The sequence below is a fragment of the Maniola jurtina genome, chromosome 11 (assembly GCF_905333055.1).
Source record: "Maniola jurtina chromosome 11, ilManJurt1.1, whole genome shotgun sequence".
Taxonomy (NCBI): domain Eukaryota; kingdom Metazoa; phylum Arthropoda; class Insecta; order Lepidoptera; family Nymphalidae; genus Maniola; species Maniola jurtina.
This window is the reverse complement of record NC_060039.1, coordinates 8,273,210-8,296,900: the sequence shown is the minus strand read 5'-3', so window position 1 is coordinate 8,296,900 and position 23,691 is coordinate 8,273,210. Positions and strand designations below refer to the sequence as shown.

General features: G+C 35.8%; 1 protein-coding gene across 1 annotated transcript in view; it reads left to right on the top strand.

The window, feature by feature from the left end:
- LOC123869525 overlaps positions 1 to 18,977 on the top strand; it is a 47,412-nt gene extending 28,435 nt beyond the window's left edge. The window contains exons 2-4 of the mRNA XM_045912500.1: positions 14,962 to 15,004; positions 16,136 to 17,729; positions 18,027 to 18,977. Coding sequence (XP_045768456.1) covers positions 16,210 to 17,729; positions 18,027 to 18,873 — 2,367 coding nt within the window. The 5' untranslated portion in view covers positions 14,962 to 15,004; positions 16,136 to 16,209 and the 3' untranslated portion in view covers positions 18,874 to 18,977. The remainder of the gene's footprint in view (positions 1 to 14,961; positions 15,005 to 16,135; positions 17,730 to 18,026) is intronic.
- The last annotated feature ends 4,714 nt before the right edge of the window (positions 18,978 to 23,691 follow it).

Here is a 23,691-nt window from a genome sequence, read left to right as displayed (position 1 = left end):
TTCGATTGGTTAGTATTCTAATGAGAGCTAAACTACGTTTGTTTAGAGCGTATTACGAATAAACTCTTATCAGAAATTAATTGCAAGGATCTCTACAAAACATTGTCTTGTCCTGTGTGGATCTTGACATGAGACCTTCTTCCAGTAGTGGACGTTTATCAGTTGAAACAACAACTATGCCAAAAAGTAAAATTACAAGTGTAAATTAAAAATTTATAACACCCCCAATAAGTGAAGGTTACAGTAACTAGAAAAGAGCTGATAACTTTCAAACGGCCGAACCGATTTTCTTGGATTATAGCTAAGAACACTCTCGATGAAGCCACCTTTCAAACAAAAAAAAAAAACTAAATTAAAATAGGTTCATTAGTTTAGGATGCCACAGACAAATACACAGATACACACGTCAAACTTATAACACCCCTCTTTTTGGGTCGGGGGTTAAAAATAGGTAGGTAGGCATTCCATGCGGCCATCCGTTCGGGGCCGAAAAAGTTTACGTATGGGATACGCACATTTAGTTTTTCCCTTTAGTAAGCTGTGTTGCTTTATTACTACATAAAGTGGTTTATGTGTGGGTGAAAGTTATTACACAGTCCAATTTGATAAGAATTTTACTTCAGATTGCGAGGAAATTGGATTAAGTAACACAAGCTTTTTTGGGGTTTCAGTAAATGCCTTCGGGATTTACGAATTTGTACTTGTACACATTGTTTGAGGTACAGTTTTATTTCTTTTAAAGGCATTTTGTTTACTAACTAAATATATGATTTTGTTTTCTGAAAGTTCAAGTCCACATCCTTTTTGATCCTTAAAATTAATTAAGTAAAAGTAATATTAAGTACTTAATAATTTTTAGGAAACTTTTAACTATAAGTTAACGCAGTGCCCGGTAAAATCGACTGTGTTTTGTGGAACTGAATGTAGCAAAAATGTCCTGTATATTCTATAAGTTTACAATAAATATAAATTAAATAAATAAATAAATGGTCTCATCTGGTGACGAGAGGATTTTTGCGCAAAATGTCAGTCTGGCTATTCAGTAATTCAAAATCACTATAGTTTTTATCATAGACATATATGTTACTATAGCACTTTAATTTAGATTCAAGTTTATTTAAAAGAGTTGTTAATTATATTACCTATTCTAATCAAAATAAAACTTTTAAGTACACCATATTTTAAATGTAGATACAATAGTATTCTTCTATTTTAATTTACTATGTTATCAATGTTAAATTGACTATGTATGTTTTGCAAATATGGAATGTGTAGACTAATAACTACGCTACGAGCTGCTACGAGCCTACGAATAACTGAAACTGCCATGACACGCCGCGCCTCACGTACCTACGCTAACAATATTTTTGACCAATTACATACCTATTGCTATTTTTCATGGCTATTTTAGGGAACTTGATTTAAGTTTTTTCAAGTGGTGTGGTGTATAAGAAGAGTTCAAGACGACTTAATATTCAGCATGTCTAAATAAAATTTATTAGGTCTTTGTAGGTAGGTTATTTAGGTTTTTTTTTAAATTATATAGACTAGCGCTTGGCTGCAATCAGACCTGCTAGCAAGTGATGATGCAGCCTAAGATGGAGCGCGCTTGCCTAGAAGTTGCCTATTCACTCTTGACTTGAAGGTACCCATATTATAGGTGGAAGGGAAAACTGACGCCGGAAGAGCGTTCCATATCCTAGCCGTTCGAACTAGGAAAGAGGAAGCAAATCGTTTCGTACGTGTTCGAGGAATAGGTACTTAGATAGTGAGAGTTTTGCATCTCTTTTCTCTATACCCTACATCTCAATGGTCCCAGTGCCACAATTTTCCAACGAGTGAAGTTACATTTTATTCTTTGTAGCAGTAAGATTTTTGTTCCTCCAATACAGTTGGTAGCGAGATTCCTTGTTACGGCTCATAGCATTGCATTCAACACTTGTTTTGTCTTTTTTTTATAAAAGACAGATCCATTGTAAGCTTCTGCCGGACATAATAGAATGAATCTTCCTTTTCTTTTGCTTCGTGATAAAAAATATAAAGTTCAACAAGAAAAGCCCGACTAGGTCCTTTAAAAATCCACCATAGACTTATTATTATTATTATGGACTATTTACTAGTAATTATTATCATTGGTTCATAGTTTAATATAAATATTTGAAATCCGTTCAAAAATACGTATCACTTACTACCAAATTAACAATTATAATAAATTCAATATATGATTAAATTTTTATCACATACAGAACTCTCAACTTTTCAGTAGTCAAGAAACAGAGATGCAAGAAAAACCTTAATAATTATTATGATTTATACGTAGCGCGTACCATTGCGTTGTAATGTATGGAACTGTATGAAACACGGCATGGCATGGCCCCTTGCGTGGCGTGAACGTTCGCGAAGACGTAATGTGTGCAGTTATGTCTACGGATTCACGCGCGTCACTACGCACGTGTCACGTGTACGTGCTGCATACGCAATTGGTGTGAATCGGCCTTAAATGTGTTGTCGCACTGATTCTTGTGCTGTTGAGGGGATGTATTGTCATAAATCTATGATTTTACGTACATTAGGTACATACAAATTATGCTTCATGCACCAGTCAGTTTTACTATAACTGGCTACGTAGATAAATTCTCTACCAGTACTACATTTGAGTTTTTGCTGCGAATAACTTTTTAGGTCACCTGTTTTTTATAGACATTTACAACGATAAAGAGTTGTAGTTAAAAAAATGTGCAGTCCCAGTTTCATCGCTGACATTAATTAATACGATATTTTTTACTTTAAATGATTAGAGACTGCATAGTCGAGCTAAACTTGTACTACTCGTAAGTATGTTCATTGTGTAGTCAATATAAGAAAAATGGATAATTTGTTTTTTCAGTTTCTAATCGTCTGATTATTATTATTTTTTCCATCAAATGTACCAATCTAGATGAGCTTTCATATCCTACTAAATACGAGACTGGAAAAAAAATCGAATTCTGTCAGGCATCATAGGCTCAACCTAATAATATCTGTGCATTAGGTACCTGAAGTATTCTGTAGGTACAGAATAGGTATTTTATACAAGTTTCTATTACCTACCGAACAAAATATTAAACACAAAATTACGGAACCCAACTAACTCGGGCAACGACTTCAGAAGTGAAACCTAGTCCCCTTAGACTAATGAAGTTATAATTGCCGGGACTAATTACTTCTTATCATTGGTGTCTTTATTACCCTCTATTGCTAGATACTATCTGTCCCTAAATTGAAGTACTTAGGTAACTTCCAAGCTAGTCTTTTAACCTCATTATCGCTAGGAATTTATTCGGTAGGCAGGCCATTTGTCCGTCCGTTTTATTAGCCTTATTACGAAGAAAACGAGCAACAAAATTTTGGGGTGCTCTTATCTGCAAATGCCACAGACTACATTATTTTACGTTCTTCTTGATATTTTGTTATTTTCGTGTTTTACTACGTGTTGTATATCTTTGCACTGTTAACCTTTACTGAGCATCGGTTATAGTCTTGTACTATTCTCATTTGCAGATGATTCGCAGTCATATTCCGGCTAAACCGATCGTCCGTAAGGCCGTACCTACTTTGGATTTCCCTTGCACCAAATGCATCGCAGATGATCGAGCATGGTCCAGACAGATCAAATCCTTATAATTCGTTAAAGCTTTAAGTTTCAAGATAAGTAATATGCATCATCATCATCAGCCTGTGGATGTCCACTGTTGGACATAGGCCTTCCCTAAAGAGCGCCACCACACCCGGTCCTCAGCCTTCCTCATCCAGCCACTTCTCGCCAGCCGCTTTATATCTTCGGTCCATCGTGCTGGAGGGCGTCCCACACTACGCTTGCTTAAACGCGGTCTCCACTCAAGGACTTTCCGGCTCTCCAACGACCATCGCTTCTACGACAGGCATGGCCTGCCCACTGCCACTTCAGCTTCCTAATAGTTTGGGCTCTGTCGGTGACCTTGGTTCTCCTGTGGATCTCCTCGTTAAGTAGGTAATATTCAATAGGTGAAGAATATTATTAAAGTACCTACTCAGGACTAAATAACACAGTTAAATGCTTACCTATTCCGTTCATTCTTGATTTTTTAACCGCCGACCCAAAAAGTGGGGTGTTATATAATGTTTGACGTATGTATCTGTGTATCTGTCCGTGGCATCATAGCTCCTAAACTAATGAACCGATTTTAATTTAGTTTTTTTTTTTGTTTGAAAGTCGGATTGATCGAGAGTGTTCTTAGCTATAATCCAAGAAAATCAGTTCAGCCGTTTGAAAGTTATCAGCTCTTTTCTAGTTACTGTAACCTTCACTTGTCGGAGGTGTTATAAATTTTTAATTTACACTTGTTGTATTATCTAGAATACATAAATAAAGTGCAAAAAGCTAAGAATAATTTGGATATCGCGATATTTATTTATCGTTTCCATCCAGAGCACTAATGCTTCTGACACTGCAGCAATTACGTTACATTGTTTTTTAGCTTGTAACTTGGTCTGTTCAATTAATCATGTGCTACTCGTGTGTACAGTTGCGCCTCGTTCACAGTATACAGTTTCCTGTTTTAGCTGATGCTTTTTTGTCCATACTATCCATCCATACTAACATTATACCTACTTCCATACTAATATTATAAATGTGAGTGTGTCTGTCTGCAAGCTTTTCCCAGCCCAACAGCTTAACCGATTTTGATGAAATATGATACAGAGTTAGCTTACATCCCGAGGACGGACATAATATGCTACTTTTATCGTCATAAAAATTAACCATACGTCGGAATATTTTAAAATAATTTCTAACCGAACGTCCAAACCAAATTCTACAAGTGTAAATTAAAAATTTATAACACCCCCGACGATCCAAAGTATTTGAGTTTTCCAAAATATCATTTTCAAATCTTGTTTCAAATAAATAATTATGTATTTAGGCAACGTCCATCTTGACAGCTTGACATTTGTCTATTGACATAATATTATGAACCTAACGGTTATCTAACCTTCTTTTCTACAAGAAAACTAGAAAAGAGCTGATAACTCTTAAACGGCTGAACCAATTTTTTTAGATTATAGCTAAGAACACTCTCGATCAAGCCACCTTTCAAACAAAAAAAACTAAATTAAAATCGGTTCATTCGTTTAGGCGCTACGATGCCACAGACAGATACACAGATACACAGATACACAGATACACAGATACACAGATACACAGATACACAGATACACAGACACACAGATACACTGATACACACGTCAAACTTATAACACCCCTCTTTTTGGGTCGGGGTTAAAAATATGTTGTGGAGATCAGAACGCCCACTATGTTAAAGCTCTGACAGCTTTAGTTTAATACTCTACAAAACCCTAGATACAAGCTTAAATCTAAATATCGTGGCAGTATCTAAATTTATTCGACACTAACTGTACAACCCTTTCATAATCTAATATGGAGCAAAATGTGAATTTATAACACGCGATTAAAATGCAAGTCTCATTCGAACGGAGGCCAGTTAGATTAGCGTCAGGAACCACTCAAACAAATAGGTTGTAGCGACCCTTATCACATCTGGGTGGACGGCTAGCCGACAACATTAGCACTCTGTCACCATTCAGTGTAATGTATATATTGCTCATTTATAACTTCATGTAATTGCTTCGTGATGAAATGTCGTCGACCGTCAAGGAAATGAGAATTGGACAGGGAATTTAGATTTCCGACAAGGAAACTTAGATGTAACAACATAGTTTCATATTCAAGGACTGACATGAGATCTTTAGTATGTATTGTAGAAGTATTTGTTTTTCGTATAGTAATAAATTAATAATAGTAAGTATTACTTCCTATTACTGTTTAGAAAAACTAATTTTACTTTTAACTTTGCGTGCATTTTAAGCAGTTAAATATCGCTTGTTTTAACGGCGAAGGAAAACATTGTGAGGAAACCTGCATGTTTGAACGCTCTCCACGGTGTTGAAGTTTATCAATCTGCACTTGGCCAGCGTGGTAGACTGTGACTTAAGCTCTTCTCATTCTAGGTGGAACCCATTCTCAGTAGTGGACCAGCAATGAGTTGAGATAATGATGAAGTTTAAATTGTTTTAAAATCAGTATTCGACAATTTATTTTTTAAAAGCTACCTCTTGAAGGTTTCGAGTGCGTTGAATTTTGATTTGAAGCTCGTTCAAAAGAAAAATAGAATCGTAACTTTTTTTTATTAAAGTTTGTCGTTACAATATGGCAGTAAAACAAGTGACCTAAAAACGAAGCCAGACAGAAAGAGTTCAAATTCTGCACATACTAACAGAATTTCAGCGAATTTTTGCTGTAAACTTGGACGAAATTCACAAGATTGCTGAAAGGAGATTACGTTTAATATTAGATAACGCTTGAAAATGACGATAAAAAATCAATCAAATGTAAATTATGTATTACATTTAGGTAGGTATAATTATAACTAGAGGCCAGGATCCCATGAAAGTTATAACATATTATTGGTATATTAAGTATAACTTTCATGCAGTCCTGTTTTGATTAATAAATATTCGATATTAGCAAAATATTGTTATAAATATATGAAAACAGGTAGGTAAGAATTTTTATTATCGATCCATAGGTATTTCAATTTAATTTGTACTATCACAAATTTGCACAAGGACATAGATTCAACACGTAGAGGCTTCAGAAGAGAATTACTCTAATTAATTAATTATTGCTATCACACTCGGCTACGTCTAATGGCAATTTTCGTTTGATTAGAGAGCGATTGCTATCACAACTTCACAATCAAATCATGGTCTAATCACTGAAAGTAGACTGAAACCTAGAAACTTAGAATTTCAGTTCCGTTTCAATACTTTAAAAAAATCTCACAATATGAGCTCAGCAGAGTAGATACCCTTTAACAATCAATAGTCTATGTAATTGTGATATTCTAGCATTCTGAAATAGTTACCTATTTGTTTGTCTGTGAATCTAAAAAATACGGTGTGCTAACATCTGTTAGCAATTGGCACACCAGCGCATTCCTCCTATAAAAATGGTAGTTTACTCTGTCAATGATGCTAATATTGCTATTGAGCCGATTTATTTCGGCGTTCAAAAACGTCTAACTTAAATACGAGTTAAAATCTAACTATTAATCCGACATACAGCTTGACCCTCATAGACGTGTGCGAAATCGGTAGCAAAAGCTAAAAAATAATAATTCGTTCTCTGACACAATTTTGGCAGTGAAATCTCTTATTAAGTTACAAATCTAATTCAAATCATAACTTTTAAAAATGTTTACATGAAATAAAATAACAGAAAAATTACAAAAAATATTATTAATAGGGGTTGCCGGTGGTCAGGCCTTCAGAGCCAGTGGCCTCCTTACAATACATGGCAATATTGTTATTTTGACCCAAAAGTTTGTGACTTCTATGTTCAAAAACGTCTAACTTAAATTCGAGTCAAAATATAATATCTAAGTACTAGCATCCGACAAACGGCTTGACCCGATTAGACGTGTGAGAAACGGTGAGAACAAACTGAACAATTCATTCTCTGAAACAATTCTAACGTTGCAATATTGTTGCATTTGTTACAAAACTTTGCGTTTCCGAGTTGTGGTAACGTAACCTCAAATATGATTACTTATGTAAAACGTACGTGCCTTCATAAAGAAGAACTATAAAGTCATATTTTTTATTGGGGCTATAAACAAAAGTTACCTTAAGAGGGCTCTCTCCGTCACTCGTTTCATACAAACGTAGTTCCAATTTCATTTGAATACTAAGCAACCAAAGTCCATGAAATTTTGCAGACATATTCTAGAAACTAATATCTATGTCTCTGGTTTTCCAGATTTCTGTTAAAATATTCGGTTTCAAAGTTACGCGGTCTTAAAAATTTACATACAAATCTTTGAGCCCCTGTTATTTTAAAACTACATATTTTCAGAAAAATCTAAAACACCACAGACACAGATATTAGTTTCTAGAATATGTCTGCAAAATTTCATGGACTTAGGTTGCTTAATATTCAAATGAAATTGGAACTACGATTGTATGAAACGAGTGACGGAGAGAGCCCTGTTAAGGTCAAAACATACAAGATACGTTCAGCATCTTCAATTGGCAACTCCGTCGTCCATCGGAAGTTAGAAGCTGCGATTGAACTTTTGACTCAGTACATTTGATAACAATTATGGTTTTATTTCCGTACGGATTTTAAAACGCACGGTGACTCACCGCACTGCAGTACGCACTCTCTCTCAGTATTTGAAGCTATGCAGTGTCTACTCATTTCAATGCATGTATATTTGAACGCCAGTCGCACCGATTAAGTGAGGCTCTTAATCTATAACTAATTCTGATTCTGAGATCTGATCTGATGATTTAAGTCTTAAGTTGATATGTTTTACGTCTACTAATTCTTTTTTACACATTAGATATTTTAATATAATTGATCGCAGTCAGTCACTAAAATGCAGCACTGATAAATCGCTAATCGCAGATGCTAAAAGTATCGCGTGTGTTTCGGCCCTTAAACTTACGATGTAGTTTGCGAGACAGCTATGCTGGATCTCGGAGACCCACATTAAACTTTGATCATGTTAATAATGTCATATATTATATTTGTCATTTTATTGGGGTCCCAGGGATTGAGGGCGGGTCCTAATGAAGGCCACGCGTGTTGACTGACACGTTGACCTTGTCCCATATCAGGGGAAAAGGGAGACGGAGGCCATTACAGTCGAACCCGAGAAGCAGCATCGGCAACCCTTCTGGAGTAGGGGTGTGAATACCCTTGAGATGAATTTTCCTATCTCTTGTATATCTCATTTTTTGACGACCACCCGGGTTCGACTCCCGGCAGGGGCAATTTGGGAATTGTCGAAATCGTCTCTGAACTGGCCTGGTGGGAGGCTACGATCCTGGCTAGTTTTTTTCAATTTTTTTATTCAGATGCTATGATGCAGTCTAATATGGATTCCGGCTAACCTGGAAGGAGTATGGCAGGTTTTATTAAACCATACCCCTTTAGTTTCTACACGGCATATACCGGAATGCTGAATCGTTTGGCGGCACGGTTTTGCCGGTAGGGTGGTATCTAGCCATGCCCGAAGCCTCCCACCAGACCCCCAGATAACAATCTATACTTACAGATAATCTATACTTCCATACTTTCATACTTAGGTAAGTATGTTATAAAGACGAACTTTGTTTACCTTGTTACTTTTGGCCAATTTTGACTATAGTAAGTAGACAAGGCTTACATCCCGAAGACGAATGTAAGCTAATTTTTATCCCCAAAAATAAAAGACTCTCCAGGGGTATTAGACAAAATTTAATATACCTACTGATAGCTAGCATCCTGGAGACGCCACACGAGTAGGTAGGTATGTTTACTTTCTATCCCGGAAAATCAATGAGTACCTAATCACAGGATTTTTAAAAAGCTAATCCTGCGAAGACGAAGTTGCAGGTTTCACCATATTTAAGCAATTAAGCTAGGTACTTACTTCAATCTTTTAAGCTGCTTTATATATAATCCCTCTAGTTGGTGACACAAATAAACACACAAATTGAGAAAAACAATTACTTAGGGATAAAACATAAATTACGCTTCCGCTTCAAGTAGTACCTACTACTCAAAATAAGCCTCTTAATGAATCGAGTAGATACATGAGACATGACCCAACTAGCGAAGTTGTACAACTGACGTTCTACTATGTAAGTAGTCTTGCAAGTCTTCAAGTAGGCCATTATCTATCCGGCTTATACCAACTTCAACAATCTAACATAATACGTTATCCATTATTATTGGATGATTTATTTAACAAGTTATTTCATAATTTTATTCCGTACGTTCAAATTCTTATAGGATCATTCGTATATCTACGATGTATATTCGTATATCATACCTATTTGCTCTGCATCTACATCAACAATTTAGTTTTGTAGGTACACATGTGAATTTCTGTAACCCAAACACGGGATTAGTTATATGAATTTTGAATATGGAGGTCACTAGTTTTGAGGAGCCAATTAGAAAAAGAATACTTTTAGGGTTCCGTACCTCAAAAGGAAAAACGGAACCCTTATAGGATCACTTTGTTGTCTGTCTATCTGTCTGTCTGTCTGACTGTCTGTCCGTCGTGTCTGTCAAGAAAACCTATAGGGTACTTCCCGTTGACCTAAAATCATGAAATTTGGCAGGTAGGTAGATCTTATAGCACAAATACAGGAATACATCTGAAAACCGCGAATTTGTGGTTATAAATTTAAAAAAAATCAAATGTGTTTCAATTTTCAAAGTAAGATAACTATACCAAGTGGGGTATCATATGAAAGGGCCTTACCTGCACACTCTAAAACAGATTTTTATTTATTTTTATGTAATAGTTTTTGGTTTATCGTGCAAAATGTTGGAAAAAATACCCGAGTATAGGTACGGTACCGAGTTTAGGTACGGAACGTACCCGAGTAAGTAGGTAGGTGGGCGAGTCTGACTCGCACTTGGCCAGTTTTTTTTTCTGTTGAATTAACTGAGACATAGGACTTTCAAACAATGAATTTAGTACAGCAATCCTAATCTACTTTCAGACGTTAATTTTTTATTCAAATAAGTGTATCTATATTAAAAAAAACCTCGAAAGATGTTTATTTATTACACAAAATATAATACATGGTGGTAATGGGCCACTGCTGGGTTGGCATGCAAGCGCGTGCCTCGCGGGGCATGCTATCGCGTGTCATTGAAAGGGCACACTACTATTATTATATCCAAGTTACACGCAAATATTCCTAAACTAGCTCTATTTAAAGTTATTATCGGCATGAATCTTTGAAAATTTTGTTTCCGTGATGTAATGCTGTTATCGATTTATCATAATTTGAACTGAAGCTTCAGTTTGAGTGAACAGCAACCAGTATGTATGAATGTTACTAGAAGAAACTTTAGTTAAGTTTAAGTTAAAAAGAATATTAGTCATGCCAATCATGACTAATACTCCCCGTTCCCCTGCAATTAAGCGTAAAGCTTGTGCTAGGAGTAAGTACGTACGACAATAGTGCAACGGGTAGGGTTTGAACCGTTAACCTTTCGGAATTCAGTCCGCTCCTCAACCATTGAGCTCAACGATTCATCGAGTCAGCTATCGAGTTTGAGTGAAAAGTCACAAGTAATAATTATGTGAATGTTACTAGCTAGACGAAACATTAGTTTGAGTGACCAGCCACGAATGTTACTAGAAGATACACCATTTTGAGTGAACAGATAGGACAAAGTGCAATTAATGTTCCTAGAAGATCCTAAATTGAGCTAATAGGCAAGAGAATGTCCGAATGTTACTAGGAGATACCTATACCTTCAGTTTGATTGAACAGGCAGGAGAATGTACGTATGTTACTAGAAGATAATAAAATGTATCTACTTCAGTTTGAGTGAACGGACTAGGTGTAGGTAGGTTTCTAAACAAACTATAAAACAAAGTGGCAATTCAGTTTTATCTGTGTATTCGCTTAGGTAGGTATAAATATTCTAATAGTTCTTATTGTTTTTCCATACAGTTTTCATCGTTATTTGAAACATTTCACGAAAGTGGCTATGAATACATGTTTTACTTACCTACCTTATAACTGAGCATGAAAATTAATTAATACCTACCAATACCAGATTACAGTTTCTTAGATTAGAAATAAGAGTAAGTGTTATCTTACGATGCCTTTATGTATATTTTTAGTATCTACAATATAAAGAAGCCATGGGTAAAAGGTCTACGTCCATAATAAAAAAGATAAATTGTGTGAAACCGCGAAATTGGAAACGTAATGAAAGAAATAAAACGTCACGATAAAAATATAACAGTATACAAGTCCGATACATTTCTGTCTGGAGCACAAATATTTAAAGAGATTGTTCCTGGAATAGGTGAGCAATTCCCTGTTATCTCTCCAAACATAGGGACTGATTTATGTCTGCTTCAACAATTAAACCATTAATTGTTATAACTTTTTATTCATAAACAAATTTAGTATTCAGATTATTACTAACCCTAAGCTTAGTTTAACCTAGAACTTAATACCTACAACATGTAAGTCCCTACACGAAGGTAGGTTTATCTGCACATATAATATATCTACTCGTATCTACATTATGAATAAAAATTTAGGTATATTTACATAAAGCTTTTATAAAATATAAATGGGAGTCATTGAAACAAACTGAAAAATGTCAGCTCAGGCAATAGGCGAAAGTTAACTATATAATCACGATAGTATTACTATTGTATTCGCCTATTGTATATATTATATTCGCCTATAACAATCGTAACGAAATAACCTAAGCGCCTGTGTATTATACAAAGTTCTTCAATGCATTTGTAAGAAAAAAAAATTTAATAACTAGAATAGGTACTAATATAAGAATCATAATTCCTGTCTCAAGATTTTAGTAGCAAGGGATAAAAACTTTTCAAGCCATATTTACTACCATGGTAAGTCCATTTTTCGATCAACTGTATTGAAAAGATTTAAAAATCATCTAAGCTTTTTTTAAAAAAAGTATTCAAGTAATTATAAGTAGGAACGAGTAAAAATTTAAAAATAGGTTTACCATTTAATTGTTTAAAATGACCACTATTAATTAAACATTATACTGTAGTATTTCGCATGACTATTTCCTATTCGTTATCGCAATTCGTAACTAGGTCATGCCATCAAGTAGTGTAAGATGGAAATGGTTTCATATTATGTTGTAAGGTCGAAGGCTATTAACGGTAACCTCTGGTTATGACGTGGACGCTATACCCTCAGTTTCAACCATAATATACGTGTATGTAGAGCCTACCTTCCCCTTCCTATAGATTTGATTCAGAAATTTAGTTATCGAACACTCTTGACAAGTGATGACTATAATAAATTAATTGACTACTATATGAATAATTGAGTACCCTACACGTCGCTATGAAATACCTTTTACGGACTTAAGTTTGTGTATGTATTTAGTTATATTATATTATTTTCACTAGAGAATGCCCGCGGCTTCGCCCGCGTGGATTTAGCTTTTTTTAAATCCCGTAGGAACTCTTTGATTTTCCGTCATAAAAGTAGCCTGTGACCTTTCTCGGGAAGTGTCTCAAGTCTGTGCCTTTCATTAAAATCGGTTTAGCGGTTGGATCTTGAAAACCTAGCAGACAGACAGACGGACAGAAGACACACTTTCGCATTATTAAAAATATTATAGTAGGATATAAGTATGGATAGTATGGATTGTTTTATAGGAGGGTGTTTAATAATTTGTTATCGTCTTGGCAATTTATCTTTTATCGCTGTTACACAAAGAGTTAGAGTTTAGTTTAAAATAACTAAACTATAAAATATAATTCTAGAATAGGAAAAGCCTTGCAGTTTACATCAATACAAATATTATAATATCACTTAGGGATGGTGTGGGTTAGATAAAGCTAACCTAGCTCTCAAATAATATTGCTAATCTTATTTATTGGTGGTAGGTAGGTAAGTAATACCTGGATGAAAAATTAAAGTATGCCGCTGGAATTTATAATTATTTCATTACGCATAATGCGTAAGCAGTAAATTATTCCAAAATCCGCGCTGACTGTTTATAAATCATGAAAATTTCCAGGAAAGAATTAAAACAAACGAGGCTTACAGAGACCCTGCGCCGATAAAATAAAATAAAAATCCGCACAGGTGCAAGTTGGACTTGCAAAATAATTGCGTAATAAACAAAATTCGTTATAACGAAAATCAATAGTAATTGAAAACTTCTGTTGGTCTTCCTTATTTACTTTTTTGAGGCTTTAGAATCATTTGCTCACATATACAGGTTTATTTACCTATAGATACTCAATCGAAAGTTTTTCTTTTGAAATTAAATGAAACTTATATGTAACTTAAGCCTAAATCGTGATTTGAACTAAATTATTAAACGCATAAACTTACTTAAATTAAAATTAAAACCTCATTGATGCTACCGCGGCAGAGTATTAAATTATTTTATTTTGTTTTCCGATTCTATCTAGGATACTTATATCTATGTGTACCTAGCGTAAAGACGAGTTTTCTTAATAATTCAACCTGTTTTCTATTGTTACAACTTCTCATTCTTTAAGTAAGTATCAAACAAAGACCATTGTGAAAGTCAAAGAAAAAGCTCTGGAAAGGCTGGTTTTTAGAGTTCCGTATCTATAATAATGGAAAACCGCATACGATTCAACTAAAAAAACTTTGACTCTCTTTTGATTTGACTTCTACTATGTTTTTTTTTGGATTATTACTATAAGCCATGGTCGAGACTTGCATATTATTTTATTAATAATTTATTAATTTACACAGCTAATTGAAGCAACCGCGATTCCCATGAGGCAACGCTGTTACTGTTAAGCCTGATCCATGAGCCTGGCCTTTTTTATTCTTACAAATTTATTCTAAAACAATATCTTACAAGACAGGGCGTGTTATTATAACTAAGTAAAATTTTCTTCTTGATCGTATACTTCATAGCTGTGAGTCGTGTCGGCAATTAATTATTAGTGTTTTAACGCTGGTAACAGCTATAGCCCTCCACTCTGTCTGTCTGTCTTTGACTCTTGCGACTTGACCTGGTCAGAACATCGGCTAGGTGGCCAATCGCGTGGTATTTTTAATATTATGCACAACAGAATGAAGAACATATATGTATCAGGGAAAGCTTTACTCTATGACTAGTCGATTTTCGCAGCTTTGTCCTCTTGAATGAATTTTCTCGTTTAATCTCGCCACTGGAACTGGTGTTCGCAAGACGAGCCCAGAGACGAATGTGTGAACTAAGCTCGCGTCTCGACTCGCCACACTTTTGCGAATGTGTAAATGTTGTAATTACACCTAAAAAGAATATAATAAACATTACCTGAGTATTATAAATTAATATGTATTTATATGAGTTTTTTCTTTTGTTTTCAGATTACGATGCGCTTATACGAAATGACAACAATGAAGATTTGAGGTAAGTAAATGCGCCATTTAGCTAGTGGCAATTTTTTACCCTGTATTGACATATTCGCCATCGTTGAACTTCGCTCCGCCTGACGCTCGTCGACATCAACATAATATTATTGTCTCGCCATTGCGCGCTTGTAAGACGAGACGAGACCGCAGACAAATGACGTGAGAATAGTTCGTGCCCCGACTCGTCACTTCAGCCTCTTTTGCGAATGTGTATATTAACCTTCATTAATATTTATAACAAATAATCAAAGTAGGCACTTGTAAAGTTTTTTCTATACCTATGTAGATACAGCATACCTACTCGTACGTACGATTGATAAATATTCTTTTTGTATAGATATATAATTATAGAGGAAGTAAGGCATACCTACCGAAAAATATTTTATTCAATATTTTGTCTTTTAATAAATTAATTAGCATTACAGATTATATGCTGGCATTAATGTTAATTATGTTCCCTTGTAAGTTTTATATTAAAATATATAGTAAATATGTAACTTGGAGTAATAAAAGGTGCACAATGAAGCTTCTGAGTGTTTATACCTACGCGTTTATGGTTAGCCACACACCTCAAGAATGCAGGGAATCTGACCGCTTTTGAGGTATTAATATGGAATATAATATTGTAACGGTATCTACTCTATTAAGTAGACATACTATCTCTTCTCTAATGACCACTAGATTCTAATGTAATTTTATAAGAATTACCTATAAGCAGTAGGTACCTACCGGGTTAATCATTATAAGTAGGTACTTACTTAACTGAGTCAAATCAAAAGAGGTATTATACAGTGTGATGTTGAGATCTAATATCTTATATAATTGTGTGAAGTACCTTGATATATTATATTTAGACGACAACTAGAGTGTGTAATACAATTCGAAATTAATTTACGGTAAATTATAGCCTCGAATAGCTGAGGTTATTATATAAGCCTGAGATGACAAAGGGAAATTTACCCTAAAAATGAAGGCACTTCCGATCCTTTTGTGTCCAAAATGGGGAAAAATTAGTATACCTCAGCACATAAATGTTACCCATTTCTCATTGGACCGAAATCCTTGTATTATAGACTGATTACTATCGCTCTTTCTATCGCAAGATGTAATATTACTTGGTCTTTTCTAGGTACGTGGCCGCATAGGGAATGACGCTCGGCGGTGAAGACGATAGATGCGGCGCGGGCTGAATCGTCGCGTGGCATGTGGGTGCTGCTAATGTTCGCGATGGCGGTGGCCGTCTCCGCCGAATGTCCTCGCCACTGTGAATGCAAATGGCGAAGTGGTAAAGAGTCCGCTCTGTGTGCTCGCGCCGGCCTCAACGCTGTCCCGCCGAGGCTAGATCCAACCACTCAGCTGCTAGACCTGGCTGAAAACCGAATAGTTACTCTACGCGATGATGCTTTCGCAGCTGCAGGCCTCCTAAATCTTCAACGTCTCTACCTACCTGCCTGTAATTTAAAAATCATCCGTCAGTACGCCTTTCGCGCTCTCGTTAATCTGGTTGAACTGGATCTTTCTCGAAATCGATTGGAGTCAGTGCCATCTCAAGCTTTTGATTCAATACCTGAACTCCGGGAACTTCGTCTTGGCGGTAATCCGATCACAAAAATAAAGGACGACTCCTTCTCAGCTTTACCGCATCTGGTTAGATTAACTCTGAGTGCTTGTCGAATATCAGAAATCGAGCCAAGAGGGTTCAAGGGATTGGAAGGTTCACTAGAGTATTTGGAACTTAGTAAAAATAAACTGCAAGTCCTTCACGTTGCAGTGTTGGCACCGTTAAGATCCTTAAAGGGATTAGAACTTGCCAATAATCCTTGGAATTGCAATTGTGATCTCCGACCTATGCGAGATTGGATGATTAAAAAGAACGTCCCAGCAACTGTTGTACCCGATTGCGCCTTACCTACACGGCTAATGACACAGTCTTGGGATCGATTAGACTTGGAAGATTTCGCATGCCTTCCTGAAGTAACAGGAATATCAAATAATTTTAAGGGTTTGGAAGGAGATGAGGTGACACTTGTTTGCAAAGTCATTGGTGTCCCGGCACCGAGAGTGCGATGGGTTCGTGCTGGACGGCTGTTAGCTAACACTACTACAACAGCAGGGAACTTTAATTCCGGAAGGACTTTTATGTTACGTAGTGAAGGACAAACAAGTAATTTGACAATTAAATCAGCAGATATACAAGACTCTGGACTTTATACGTGTAATGCTGAAAATAGGGCTGGAAAAGCGGAAGTGGTTTTAAATTTGACTATTGAAAAGAAACCCCAAAGTAGAGGTTTCGGTGGCAGAGCACTAATGGCCGGTATGGCCGTCTCTGCAGTGATAGTGTTAAGTTCGTGTTTAATAGGACTATGTGCGTATGAAACTCGTAAAAAAAGACAGCTAGATAGGTGGAATGAACAAATAGTTACGTCAAATCATAATGAAAATAATTATGAAAAAATTGAAGCTAATTTAAAAACAAACGCGGAGATGCCAAGAGTTATTACCTCAGACAATAGTCGTAAAAGAGGGGACTATAGAAACGTTCCTTCACATGATCCCGAAGAAGACTATGAAGGTTATAATCGCGAAGAACTCAGAGACCACAGAGAGTGTACTACGCCGCCGCGCGAAGCAAGGTGGCGGAGATCTGAACCTTCATCTGCAAGATCTGGGGAACTAATTCAAGATTTACATATACCGAGGATGAGCCAATACAATGTTAGGTAATGAATTAGTTTCATGTATTTTATTATTAATATTATAAGTCACTATTATCAATGAACAGTCAATTGAATAATTTAATTATTTTATGTCAAATGAAAACCCCATTTTTACCAGTGCATAATTAATTAATAATAATTACTAATAATTAAGAATGAATTTAGAAAGTCTTCATTTTTTGATAACAATAATATTTAATTTTGGTCTGGTTAACAAAATAGACTTTGGCATTGGACCTATACTTAAGAAATTTTTATTTATTTAAATACATACCTATAAAACGTTATTACTTGTTACAGATCTGATGCTACACCTGATTCAATACAAAGTTCGAAATCAGCAGGGCTTTTAAGCGGTCACGTGGAGATTATATCTGAAAATAATCGATTTAATAATAATGCCAGGTCATGTTCGCGGCCCCGAACACGGGACCGTCTCGATAACGATCTATCTGGTAGCGACAGTGAAAAGAATTATCCTGATCTTATAGAAATGAGTGCCTTAGGCACAACATCTTATTTTCGCAGTGATTCGAAACACGATCCTTATTATTTTTATACAATTCCTCGGAGGAAAGATGGCGACAGTCGCAGTCCTCTCTTAAGTAGTCGTAGAAATAGTTCTGGGGGTGATTCTATTACTTTTCTTGATAGAAATTACGAGAAAAGTCGGCAACGCTCAAGTGGACGTCGATCAAATAGCTTTTTGGACCTCTCTGTTGGTGGTAATCGAATACGACGCAACCCTAGTCTACCGGCTTCACCCTCCAGAGAGCAAGCGTCAGTTCCGTCCGCTACACCACTTTTGGATTTATCAGGTCTTAGAGATTATTCGCGTACGGGTCAGCCTTTTGAGGATTTTGACTTTAGAGCTTCACAGCTCGAAAAGTTTTTAGAAGAATATAGAACATTAAGGGAACAACTTTCAAGAATGAAGGAAACTCGAGAAAATCTACAAAGGACAAGGGCTGTGGAAAACGAAGAGCTAAGAGCTATACTTAAAGGTAAACCTAGTATAGCTGTTACCGAAACTTCATCTTCTGTAGCTCTGGCAGACGCCGCTTCTCCGTTGGCTCTGAGTCCACCGGAATATAAGCCTCAACAACAAAGGCCTGAATGGCTAACCACACTACTATACCGTAACTAAATTTCGTTGTAAATATTTATATTTGAACTGATGTTAATGATAAGCAATTAAATTGTTTGTAAGAAAAGTGATAAAAAATAGTGTCATTCTTTTCAAGTTGAAATAAATTTTGAGTCAAAATTTACTGTTTTACTTATTTTGTGTGAATATTAATCAATTAATAAAGTTTTTTTAAATATCGCACAAGTCGGTACTATATCCAACTTTTCCAGGCAAAATATTATGCCAAATATCGGAGAAATCGGTTGGTAAGTAGATAACAATCGGTTTTCGTATCTTTTATAGTATGTAGGGAATACATAAGAAACTCTGAAAAGGAGTTGTGGACTCATAATCATAATAATTTATTTTGTGAAAGAAAACAGATCTGAGTGTGCAAAAAATTGTACTTACGCAACATTTTAAAAGTTTGAGCTACCAAAGAGAATTCAAACTCAATTAGCAAATAAAGTGCTAAAATAGGAGCAGTTTAAATGCAGAGTTCTAGTAGACAAAGGGAGCACCCGCAATTACAGCTGTCCATGCGAACTGTGTTCATGACAATAAAAGCGATACTTTTATTGTGGCTATAAATTCCAGCTACGTTGTCGGCACGATATTGGTGTCGCATCGTATCCGTTGCTTTTTCTATAAGGCTCAATGCACATTGCGGCTTATTTTAAGCGTCACGACGCCTTTTTTTAAAGTAAAGTAAGTAAATGTAAACTGAACGTTAGCTCCACTACGCCTCTACAAATCTTGCTTTACTTAGGCAATAAGTAGCTACTCAAAATGTACAAAATCAATCAAACACTTTACGATTGTTACCAGTTATAATAAGTACTTTATAGGGGTAATTTGATTAATGATTACCTTGCAGTAGTAAGTGGTAACACGAGAAATTGTGTACCAATGATAAAAAATAAAATTTTTAGAAGTAGAATAGTTTTAACAAAACTAAAAATATCAATGCTCATATTTGCATTATTTTGCCCCACTATGTAATTGTAGAGATAAGGATAAGTTTACTATAAGTAACAATAAAAGAAAAGATATGTCGCTTCACTTCGATTCCGCCGCAATGTACTTTGAGCTTTAATTGGCTTGGATGTCTAATTTCTTTTGCTAAATATTATCATCATCGTTGTCAATCGATAAAACGGCCACTGCTTGACATAGGTCTCTTGTGGGATTTTCGACTCGCCTCGGTCTTGCACTGCCTGAATCCAGCGGCTCTCTCGATGTCGTCTGTCCACCTAGTGGAGAATAATAATATACTACACGTCTACAATTATACACTATTAGAGGATGCCCGCGCGACTTCGTCTGCGTGGATGAGGTTTTTAAGGATCCCGTAGGAACTGTTTAATTTTCCGGCTGAAAAGTTGCTTATGTCAATTACAGGGACGGACGCAAGCTACCTCGATACCAAATTTCATACAAATCGGATAAGTGGATAGATCTTTAGGAATCCCGTGGGAGTTCTTTGATTTTCAAGCTAACTCTATGCCTTTCATCAGACTGTTGGGCAGTGAAAAGGTAGCAGACAGACAGACCCACTTTCACATTTGTAATATTAGTATGGATGGATTTAGTACACTATTCACATATAGATAAGATTGGCAAAGCGGATGCGTCACGGATAAGGGTGGTGCAGGCTTCTAAAATAGATACGCCCCAATTTAGCTGCATAGTTTAGTGCACAGCCTCATAGGTAGGTAAGCCTCTGAGATAAATCCTCACATGTATGGCTGGCTTCAATAGAAACTTATTCAGTAGGTACCTAGCGCAGTGAATGATGAATTAAGTTTCGATTAAAATTGACAAGACCAAAGTATGCAATCCTGCGATATTAACTATTATACCTACCTATCTACCTATTTTTGTTTAGACATACCTAAAGTAAACTTGTATACTCTTATTGCAAAATCTTTAGGCGCGGTTTAAATAAAATAATGATGTTATTAAATCCAGCTATCCCATACAACGTACGATAGTACAAATAGATCACTGTAAGTATAAACCAATGTATATCGCATCCTAATTTAGATAGGTACATACAACCAACTCCAAAAAAAAGATAAATTGACTTTCTTTGACTCTACAACTCTACTAGGTAAAATACGTGCCTACCAACCGTACCTCCCTAATAATTAGCGGAATTGAATTAGGGTATTAAAATTGTTAAAAAGAGATTTTTTGTCATAATATGAAACATTTCTCTGGTAGCACATTATTTTATAAAAAAAATTGAAACACCGACCTTGACCTGAATTGAAAGAAGCCGACCGGATCGAATAGCACTTAAACACGAAGAGTCTCGGCATACAATATTCTTTAACACTGTAAGTATATACTTACCTACATTTATTTCTTTGAAGTACCGTTCTGAATAGTGAATTTCCCCAAATTTTTACTGTGCAGCCATATTACAATAATTATAAGTCTAGGCTACTTTTGATACTGTACGGAAAACTATCAGCTGACACCTTGTAGAACAACTCGGTTTCTTGAAAAATACTCGTATATATTAATATTAAGTTGATGTATTAAACTAAAAATAGTATAAAAGTGGCATTGGATATATGTATATACTATTTAACTTATTATGAAGATTTTAATATAAAAACAGGTACTTATGCTCCCTGCGACTTCGTTCGGCGAAAATATAAACCCACTTTTATTGAATAGGTACCCTGTGGAAATTTTGAAAAATGTGACCTTATTCTCTGTTTACAGTTTAAAGGGAACTCTTTAATTTTACGGGACAAAAAGTAGCCTATGTCCGTCCCCGGGATGCAAGCTATCTCTGTACCAAACGTAAAAAAACGGTTGAACAGATGGGCCGTGAAAGCTAGCACACAGATAGACACACTTTCGCATTTATAATATTAAATGTATGGATATAATAAGCTCGGAGGCTATAATTCAGTGTTGAACATATTCAGTTAGGGAATCATCCCCCTGCTCGCAAAACAAATAGACGGACGTGGTTCTCGTTTATTTTCGCATGAATCAAGTCGCAGTTCATATGCGTTGATCGCATAGCAGTTAGTTTGTTTTACAAGCGAGTGACGTCGAATAAATTTTGTCAAATGCTTCAAGTTTAGAGTCATAGATGACTTTTGGAAATCGTTTTTAAAATTGAATTTTTATTGAGTTAGTGTTGTTGGGTGACGATGACAAAATATGAAATACAAGAGAATGCCCGCGGCTTTGCCCGCGTGGATTTCGGTTTTTTTAAAACTCTGATTTTCCGGGATAAAAAGTAGCCTATGTCCTTCCCCGGGATGTATCCCATGTCTGTACCACATTAAAATCGGTTCAGCGGTTGGGCAGTGAAAACGTAGCAGACAGATAGACAGACAGACACACTTTCGCATTTATAATATTAGTATGGACTAACTGACACGCCCCTTTCAAGAAAAAAGTTTCAGAAATAATGAAAAACCTTTCTGAAATCAAGAGCCTTTCAGTCTAATATTTATTTTACGTTCCAACGCTCAAATATTAACGTTAGTATCAATGTGTAAGTACTCGACAGGTCGAGATGGCAAACGGGGTGAGGACGCCCTGCACCCCCGCACTGCCCCCGCACTATCCCGGTGCGGGATAGTGCGGGGGCAGTGGGAGTGTGCGGGGTGTCCTCCTGTCTCATACCCCGATTGCCATATCGAACTGTCGCATATACTATACATACTAATCAAACCACACTGGATGCAAACGCTACAAGATCGTGAAGCCTGCATTAGAGATCTGCGAGGGAGATGACTATCCAGCAGTTGAAATGACGAGGGCGATTATTTATTTATGATAATCGGATCCTCTGGGACCTTATCTAGTGTATTCATAGTTTATCAATGTGCTGCTTTGCAAAGGTGAGAAATAGGTTAGTTATACATAAAGAAAATTGTAATTAAATTGAACATTCAGGTAGATACGTTAATTCTAATTCGAAAACATCGTTGTACCCAATTAGTGTTTTCGTACTCGAAAGCAATAATATAAAAGGATTTCATTGAGAATAACGATCTACACTCGGAGCTTTTATTCAAATGAAACAGACTCGTTATTCAGGGGCATAGCTTCTGTTGAACCAACTTACCTTTACCTGAAGCATCAATAAGACAAGAATACTTACTTTGTCGTAGATTTACTTAGCCTTTGTGAAACATCTTATTTAGATATTATTGTATACTTAGTTCTAAGTTTTACTCATTATTAACCTAGTTAAAGAATAAGTATAAAATCTTGGAAAACCGGTATTTTTGTTTTACTCTATGACTACTACTTTAAAGACTTTTTGTATTTAGTAGTCAACAGTAGTCGACAACCAAAGTTTAACAAGCAGGTGACGTCACGATGATACATGAGGCGCCATATTATCAGGAAAAGCGTTTTCGGGAGATATTTAAATAATATTTTTTGTTTTCGTTTTTTCTTGTACTAGGTATACATACGTATAAAAAACGTATAGAATCCATAGATATCACTGAAAAATTCTATTTTTTATTAAAAAGTGTACTTATTTAAAAAAGTGTCAAATACCGTATTTGGGATACTAATTGATCACATGCAGATCCCTCTGCAATACAATCAATGCATGTGTCAATGCGGTGACAACTTGTGATTTACGCGAAAATAAACGTGAACGAAACATCCGGTCTATTACGCTGGCGACTGGTTATTGACTATCCATTCAATTTCAGTTTTAACTGACTGCTTTTTGTAATCGCCCTACGGATTAATTAAAACGTTTAAACGACTTAACTATAAAAGTTTTACATGGAATATTGGCAAACACATGCCTAACGTAGTAAAATTTTAAGTGACTTTCTA